Raw genomic sequence first — 9,601 nt, 5'->3', positions numbered from 1 at the left:
AAAATTAATAAATTTTAAACATTTAAATAGAGATAACTTATGAGCTAACTCAACTTCCCACACGAATTTGAGTAAAGTTGAATTGACAAAAATTAAATTCTTTGAATGTGAGTTAAACTAAACACGATTTATTTAATCTGCAACGATTTCGAACAAGATTGAAGGTGTATTGATATGTAATCCACCAACCACAATCATCTCTATTAGTTTTTTATCATCTTTTCCTAAGTTTTATTTTTTTATAAGTCTTTTATTATAATTATAAATATTAAATTTTTTAAGCAGTAGAATGTTGTTAATAATATTTAAATAATTTTGATATTTGATTTATTTATTTGTCTTAAGTTACGTAGATAAGTTATGTAAAATGATATTTTAGTTTTTAACTACTATCTTTTAATATGATTTAAAATGCTATAAAATAATAAATAAAGTAAATATACTAAATATAAAATAAGTAAAAACAAAATATCCTTAATTACTTCAATTAACTAATTCACAAACTCACAATAAATCAAACTGAATTATAAAATTTATGTTTCACACAAAATAAGTCAAAAATAATTTATTTTTAGTTCAATTTGTCAGAACTGAGAAATTCATAGAAAGTGAAAAGACAGGTGTATGCATTTGAGTGGAGGATCGGTTTTTGACGGTAGTATATAAGTGAAAGTTTCAAAATTTTGCTCCATTCTTTGCATGCACTATCTCTCTCCCCAAAGTTCTGATATCTTCTTTTCTCCTCCTTCTCTCTAAACATCTGTCATCTTACTTCATCTACTTTCTAATCAGACCAAATTTAAGTCATCTTGGAGTCCAAAACAACATTTTCCATCGATCAAAGTCCTGTTTAGAGCTGGTAAGTTTCTATTTCGAGTTCTTGTGAAATTCCAAAACTTTTGACACATGCAAGTCAATTTTCTAGTTGCATGTGTTTATCCACTTCCTCTTCCCATTTTTGATCATAAATCTGATCTTTTGGTGGGTTTATTCTTATGAGTCGGTAAATTTTAGGTTCTTAGGAATTTTGGTGGTGATCGGGTTCTGCTGTGTTTATAGTTCAATTCGGTAAAAAATGTAAGGGAAACTAGTTAATTTAATTGCTTGATTAATGATGTATGAAATTGATGTTTGATGGTACTGCATGTGTGTGAAACTGAATGATTGTGTGTTCGGTATTATTATTAAAGACTATTAAGTGTTGTAATCATGTTGATTGTGATTTTGCATAATTCTGGTTCAGTGGCCAAGTGATATTGGGAGGAAGTGTGGTAGTAAAAAGGGAAATTGTGTGTTCGGTATGAGTTTGATCTATATGAGAAATGTTTAGATATTCTTTAGAAGTGTATAGGTTTGGATAATATAAATTGGGAGGATTAGAAGTTAAGAAGAATGAAAGAAATTGGTAAAGATTTGGTGTTGATCATAATTCTGCAGTTGTTTTGCAGAATTATGCAGTTCATTGAGGGTCCTTCGTTGACCGTTCGACCTTCTCCTTGTGTCCGGTCTTAACTAAGTTCTGCTTATGTGAAACTTCAGTTAATGACCGATCGGTCTTGTACTGGTAGTTGATTTTAAAATAGTGTTCGGTCTAGTCTCAATATGGGTATTCGGTCTTAACTATGTTCGGTCTCTTATGGGCCGTACCAGTTAATGACCGTTCGGTTTGAGTTGGTGTTCGTCTTACTATATCGTTCGGTTATATTGTTGTACTGTTTGGTTCTACATTAGAGTTCGACCCTTAGTGTAGCTCGACTTCCTTTTAGAATTCGGTCTACATTAATACTCGATTTTCGTTGGGGTGTTTGGTTTAATAGTATTTATTTTGGCCCTGCTGTAGAATCGGAATAGTATAGTATTATATCTAACTTCTAGTAGTCGGTCAGTAAGCATGTTCGACTGTAAGACTCATGAAAAATATTTAGATTTAATAAATAGTAGTAATTTTTAATTTTTACGGATAAAAATAAAATTAATAAAATTATGGCAAGAAAAATTAAAATTTATGGTAGATAATTATAATAATTTCAGAGGAAGGAGTTTAAAATTTTGAAAATTTATTTTAGAAGATTTTGAAAAAAAAATGAATAGTAAAAAGGGAATAGTAAATAGTGAATAGTAAAAAGTGAATAGTAAAATAAAAAAAATAAAAAATAATAATAATAATAAAAAAATGAATAGTGTTCAGTGGATAAGGCTTCCTACGGTGCATTGATGAAGCAGATAAGAAGATTTGGTGGTGGATGATTAAAATATTATTTTTTGAATAGAAAAAAAAAAACTTAAATAGTGTCAAATTTTTGCCTATAAATAGCAAGCTTGGGAAATGAAATTTTTGCACCAAGAAGTAGAGAGAATTATGAGAAAAGAAGAAATTAGGAAGTTTTTGGAGTAGGAAGAAATTTTAGAGTAGAGGTTCTGAAGAGTTTTCGGGAAAACAAATTCAGAGCAAGAGAAGTCTGGAATAGAGGTAGGGGAGCTAACTTTTCTAAGCTTTTATGTTCTGATTTAATATTGTTTTATTACTATTCATGTCTTGAAATTCTGTGTAAATACTGTTAATGCTTACTATTTATTTATATTGAATTTCTGTGTCAATATTATATGCTGTTATTTTGAATCTGTAAATAAGAAATTTGTTAAAACTAGTTGAGGAACACTTTGGCTAAGGAAAGACTTGGTACTTAAGTTGTCCATTGTGACGCACCTCTCTTTCCTGGAAGCCTACTCGACAAACTTTTAACTTAATTCTTGTTGAACAGATTATGTACTGTTAAACTATTGTGCAATATATCTCGTTGGAATGAATTCATGTTATTGTGGTAGATATGAAATTTATGAATTTTAATTGTGATTTATTATATTGGATTTGAACATGATATGAGTATTATGGGGAGATTTCGTAATGGTATAAGATGAGTTGAGGAATGTGAGCATTGTATGAATCTCGTGGAGAGATTCTGTAATGATGTGGTAATTGTGTATATGTTGATGTTGAGGGTCCTGTAGTTGGAGGTTATCCTGATACTCTAATAATCATCTAGTCTCAAGTAGAGAGTGATGAATTATGTGGTGAGAGGAGCAGGAGGTCCTGGTCTATGTGCCGGTTTTGGACATAGTGTTGAGGATTTACCTTGTGAATGGTATGAAGTATTTTGGAAGTATATTTGTAAGAAAAAGTAGAAGTCATCACAAGTGCATAACCTCCCGTGACCGCTCATCAACGTATCATCCGGATGAGTGTCTTTTGGGCATTGTGGTGTTCATTGGGTATTGTGGAACGAGTGTCTAATAGGAATTGTGGTATGATGGTTTGAGGGTGTATGACATAATTATTATATGATGTTAGTATCAAAGCAATTATGCATGTTTTATAAATGATTTGTTGCATGTTAGCTCACCCTACTTGTTTGTGTTTGGGTATGTACGATGATCGTATAATTCGTTATACGGGAGTAGATGAAGGAATGTCGTCTGATCCAGTACCAATGAAGAAAGAGATCGAAGAATAAGTTAGAAGAATTCAAGTTATATTTAGGAGTTTATAGTTGAAATCTGAGTTTAAAATATGTATAGACATATCAACTATGAAATTTTAAGTGTGAGATTACAGGATGTTACCGTAAATGTAATGTTACAATATATAAATTATGAATTATCTAGTGTGAGATATTGGGATGTTACATCGACCACTTCTTCAACATTATCTAGTATGGACCGTTAGGTCCTAGACAGTGAAAGATCGTTCGGTCTTACACTAAGTGTTTGATTTGAGTTATAAGCATTTGTTCTAACCTCTAAGTGTCCGTTAACATAGTGTTTGCATCTCAAATCATATTTGGCTCAGGTTGAGCCTTATGCTTCCAATTGACCGTTTGGTCATATTCATGGGTGGTAGTAGTCATCGTTCGGTTTGATATTAATAATAAGTTTTCGGTCTGTAAAGGATTATGGTTATATTGTATTGTGAGTGTTTATTTCAGTGTTTAAATGTATTATGCATGAGAAATAATGTTGATATTGTAATCTGGCATGAGATTTTTAAAGGTAGATATGAAAGAGAATTCCAAGGAGGAATGTCCCGGTGGTCGGTTTTTCAAGGTAATAGTATGGTATGAATATGGATAGTGAAATCCACGGCGTTCATCCTGACATTCTAATGGTTACCAAATCTCAATTAGAGATGGGTAATTCAGGTCGTGAGAATAGCATGAGGTCCTAGTCTAAGGGAGAAGACCTTAGGTGAGGTATAACGGGCTAACCTCGTGTGGCAGCTGATGGATTTCCAGTTATTACACCCACGAGTGCATGAACGACCATAACTACATATTCATACTAGTTCGGACAGTCAAAGTAGAGGGCTCGGTCAATATTGTCTGTATGTGTTTTATGCATATGTATAAGTGTTGGAATTGTTTATTGAATTATATGTTAACCTGATTTTTAAATTACACTAGCTTACCATACTTTTCTGTTTTTGCCATGATTACCGTTCAACTTATCCTTTGCAATGATCATCCGTTGGATGTGAGCAAAAGTTTAGTACAGACCGTTCGATCTTGTATATAGTTTTGAGTAGAATAGGTCTCTAATTCAAAGTTTTAAATTTTATAAATATTTTGGGATAACTGTATTAATAACTCTTTATTACTAAGTGGATATATCAATTTATGTAAATATTATATTATGTAGTTTATACTATATTTTGGGATGTTACATAATTCATAAAGAATCTATTAACTCACTTTTTAGTCTCTTTAATTTAAGTAATCAACATACGACGTATATATATATATATATATATATATATATATATATATATATATATATATATATATATATATATATATATATATATATATATATATATATATATCCAAACTAATGATATATTAGCAAAAGATTAAAGTTTCATAATTTTAAAACCTAGAAAATAAAAGGTGTAATTGAAGTATTATACGGGATAAAATTGCGTGTTGACACGAACAAAAAGTACTTACGCCGAAATTAAAATTAATACGAAATAGAAAATAAAAACAAAAACATGTTAGGAAGAAAACAAAACAAAACAAAAACGCGTTGTGAATGTGATTTGTTAAAACCACACGCAATATCTATCTATCTGCCGACACGTCTTGGACCATTTGGTATATATCCATGTTCTTTGTTTATTATCCAACGATTATATCACAAATATTTAGACAAAATCAACTAATTAAATTTCTTGCTTGCCAAACTGTATTAAGTAAGAAAAAACAGAGTTAATCAATTATATATATTCATTTAATTATATAATTTTTTATTTAATTTTTAAAATAGTTATTATAAAACTTAATACATAATAAATTATGATTAAATGATAATACCAAATTATTTTATTATTTTAGTATATGAAAATTTTTCTTTGAAAGTACCGACCAAATATGTTGCTTGTATGCTTGAACTTGAGGGAAAGAAAAACAAAAGGACTATCACTAAATAAGTATTTCATTTCATTTGAACTCTTAAGTTGTTCTAACAAAATAATCGTATTCTTATTTGTTAAAATAAGAAATGAGAAAAGAAATTCGATTTAATAGAGTAATTTTAATAGCATATTTACTTATTTTATTGAAAAATGATTTGGAAAAAATAATCCATGCATATGTACAAAGTGCAGACTGAAAATGTTGAAAGCTAGACAGAGAAATCTGAATCTCTCTTTTTCCTTTACAGAGATTCATGACAGTTTATCAGAATTACAAAGATAGAACACTAAGTTTATACAGAAATCTTCTTGTTCTTGTTTATCTTGAACTTGTTATAATCTTGCAGTAATCTACCATGGAATTCCTTCTTCATTTCATCCCACACTGTTTTGAAACCTGTTAATCAATTGATTAATCAACAACACCTCCTAAAAATATTTAATTCAATTCATAATTCATATTAAAGATTGGAATCATTTTTTTAATTGATCAAAATCTTAAACGTAAATCTAACCAGCTCTATGGCATTATGCAAGACGCTTTCAGGAATGAAAGCTGTTGCTGGAGAAACAATAAATGCTATCTCCATCTCCATCTGATTCTTGAGCCAACTATATTTTCCCTTCCTTTCTGGGTATATGGTGCCTCTAACATCAAGGTTTATCTGGTAAGGGTCCTTGTAAAGGGCACTCAGACCCTCTAGCTTCCACCTTGTCTGCATTTCAATAAACTTCTACATAAATACTTACACAGAAGAACAAGAAAATAGCTAACAAGAATGAATCAAGCCAAAATTAGTTAATTACAAACTTTCTGACTAGTAAAAGAACTAAATTTTAAGTCTAATAAATACGAATTGTAAGTTAAGATTTACGTTATATATTATAAATTAGTCTTTTATTTTTGATCGATTTGAAATTTCCAACAATAATAATAATGTGTATAAACTTAATTGAAAAGTTGATCTAAAACTTGTTTCTTTTGTTTGTAAGTACTTTTTGAGAAGAAGTTGATCTAGAAAAGGGCTTACAAAGTGAAGCTCAAGAACTTTGGTGACATGATGAGGAATGTGAGGGGGATAATCTTCCCCTTTAGACTTGAATGTTAATCTCACATCTGCTACTGGTTTCACACTCAGAAATAGGCATTGTATGGTAGGCATGTTTATCCTCCATTCTTCCTGCATACATGTATAACACCATAAACACTTTCTCATCATCATCATCACTCAAATCCATTTTTCCATCTCATTCATGTTTTTACATTGTTTTTTCAAAAGTTCATCTGAAATGAAACTTGTCCAAGTACCTCATTTATCTGTATAGTTGTTCCTTTGTCACCAGAAAACACAGCTCTCAGAACTCTGTGCTTGTCATCCATGTATTGATCAAAGGAAGCCTGCAAAGAACATTGCCACTTTCCTGTTAGATTCATCATGAAAGTTTTTGTTGAATCTTTTAATGTTGTCCTGGCTGAACATTAAAAATACTGATATATTATTTTAAAATATATACCAAATTCAGTATCTATCAGTATATTTTAAAGATACAGGAGAAACATAGTACAGAAAAACCCAACAAAAAAATTAAAAATTCATGTTCATATAGTTGTGAGAATATATATGTCACCCCAGGAAGTTCATGAAAAGGAACATTGGCATTGCTTCTGAAATTGAATGAAGAACTTTTCTCACTCCTAATAATGGAGTTTGATGGTGCTGCTGGCTTTGGATGGCAATGGCTCTGCAACTTCTTCAGCAATTGATGCTGGCAAGGAACCATGAAAAGGGTTGCCATAACGATGATGACTTCACACAATGAATGAATAAATGAAGCTTTATATATATATATCAGATGATGTCTCTTCAACACAGCAAAGTATTCTCTATTTTACACTCTTTGCCTTTGTTGATGTGTGTACACACATAATGGTATTTATGTACATGGAGTGGTTTCAATTTGTCTACCTAACTTTAGTAGGAATGGATATTTATATATTTATCTTGCTTTTTTTTAAGTTATTAACATATTTTTAATTTTTTATATTTTATTTTGAAGTTTATATAATTATAATTCTTTCATATTATTATTTAACGTTTAGAGAAGAAGAGACGTATTTTTTTAATATTGAACGTTTGGTAGTATTATATTTATTTGTTGTTCTTTTAAATATCATTTAATGAATGTTTAAGTGGATAAGGATCAAACTATAAATATAACCACCATTCAAGAAAATTGAAATAAGACACAAATGAAAATAAATATGAAGCTTTATTTATTGTTCATAATTAAAAGAATTATTATGAAATTTTACTTTAAAACAAAAAAAAGAAAAGTGAAACTTACCATCCTTGCATACAAATCACGTGTTATCCAGGCGTAGTACGATAATTTTTCCTTTTTGGGAACATGTGCCGCCAAGTTGCACTCATATATTAATATACAGTATTAAATAATTGGATATATTTTAGGTTAAACTAATTGTCCTTGGTTTTTTCAGTTTGATATTACTTCATTTAAAATCTTTAATTCAGTTTTAATTAATGTTAATTTGAATCGTTACAAATGCTTAATTAACCCTATTTAGAACTCAATTAGAAATTTTAAAATTACGAAGATTAAATTAAAAAAAACAAAAATCGGACAACTAAAGAAATTTAACTTATATTTTATTTGATCTTGTTTAAGAGGAGATTTTTCTTAATGTTTAATTTTGGTAATTTATATTTAATTTAATATTTTTATGTTATTTAAATTGTTAATAATAGATGGTATACGGAAATTAGTTATAATTGTCGGTCATTACACTTCAACAAGTAACATTCTTAATTTTCTTTACCAGAACTCTTTTATGCTTTGATCACCAGGTTACTTACTTGAATTTTGTTACCATAAATACTATAAAATTAAACATAAATTATCAAAATTAGAGCTATATTAAATATTTAAAAAATAATTACATTAAACAAAATGAATGAAAATAGATATATTAACTCTTTTAAAATAAAATAATAATTTAAAATTTAATTGGTATTTTGATCTTGTGAGATTTATTTAATTTTTTGATTTATTAAAAATGATTCAACAAGTTGGTGCTAATAACATGTTTTTGAAAATAATATTAGTTTTATCCTACTGACCTTATTCTTCTTTAAAACTAAAACAATAATTTCATGAAATTTGTCAATGTTTGATTTCTGACTCGAAAGACCTTCTTATTAATTTACAGAGTTAATAACCCTTTTTATTAGTTTAAAAATTTAATATAACAAAGAAATACAATTTTATTGACCAAATTAATAATTTATTTGTCAAAATAATAAGATGTAATTAGAGAAATAAACTTTTTTTCGTATATATTATTTTATACAGATTAAATGATTATATATATTCAGAGTTTGTGACTTGAACACTAGAAATAAAATGTAAACGAAGACTTTTCAGAATTACTTACGGGTTGGTTAAGGGATCGCGTACCTTTGCTAGAATGGTAACAAAAGCTTGCAAGATTGGTAGATCGTCGTTAGCTTTCAAATATCTTCCCAAATTTGGACCACATACCCTATTTTGTATAAGCAAAATTATTATAATTTTTATAAAATTCTGATTGTAATATATATTATTAAGGATATGGACGAATTTTAATTAATAATTTTGAAATGAATATACTATTATTTTAAAAATAAATATAATTTTAATGTTAAATTTATATACATTAGAATTTATTTTTCACATATTACAGAATATTATGTTTACCATTCCAGATAAATTTTTGTTAAACATTATAATAAATTTTGATGTGTGAGATATATTTATATTTTAAAATCTATTTATATAAAAATTTATTAAAATAAAAATATAAATACAAAGCATGAAAATCACAACAAGCCTTTAATAAAAAAAATTACATGTGAAAGATATGTAAACTATATTTATTAGGAAAAGATATAAATAATTCATAAAAATAAAACATTAATCCACTTGAAAATTTCTCCACAAAAAAATATGAAAAGTTACGTATAATTGAAACTTCATTTTAATTTATTATTTTCACTTATTCGTGAAACTAATAGATTAAAACTACAACTTTTTTCTTCTTATGTTCATATACATCTTAAATTTGTTAAACAAAAT

At 28.2% G+C, this 9,601-nt stretch overlaps 1 protein-coding gene across 1 annotated transcript; it reads right to left on the bottom strand.

The window, feature by feature from the left end:
* Nucleotides 1-5,581: 5,581 nt before the first annotated feature.
* On the bottom strand, nucleotides 5,582-7,355 carry LOC124833445 (uncharacterized). Its single transcript, XM_088110680.1, has 5 exons — nucleotides 7,097-7,355; nucleotides 6,777-6,866; nucleotides 6,499-6,648; nucleotides 5,981-6,183; nucleotides 5,582-5,863 (listed from the first exon to the last, which is right to left on the bottom strand). The coding sequence occupies exons 1-5, from the start codon at nucleotides 7,262-7,264 to the stop codon at nucleotides 5,761-5,763; spliced, it is 714 nt and encodes a 237-aa protein (XP_087966806.1). The 5' UTR covers nucleotides 7,265-7,355; the 3' UTR covers nucleotides 5,582-5,760.
* Nucleotides 7,356-9,601: the final 2,246 nt, after the last annotated feature.

Source organism: Vigna umbellata, chromosome 3 (genome assembly GCF_029865625.1).
Source record: "Vigna umbellata cultivar VRB3 chromosome 3, Vumbellata_1.0, whole genome shotgun sequence".
NCBI lineage: Eukaryota > Viridiplantae > Streptophyta > Magnoliopsida > Fabales > Fabaceae > Vigna > Vigna umbellata.
The sequence above is the reverse complement of the archived record's forward strand: the minus strand, read 5'-3'. Positions and strand labels throughout refer to the sequence as shown.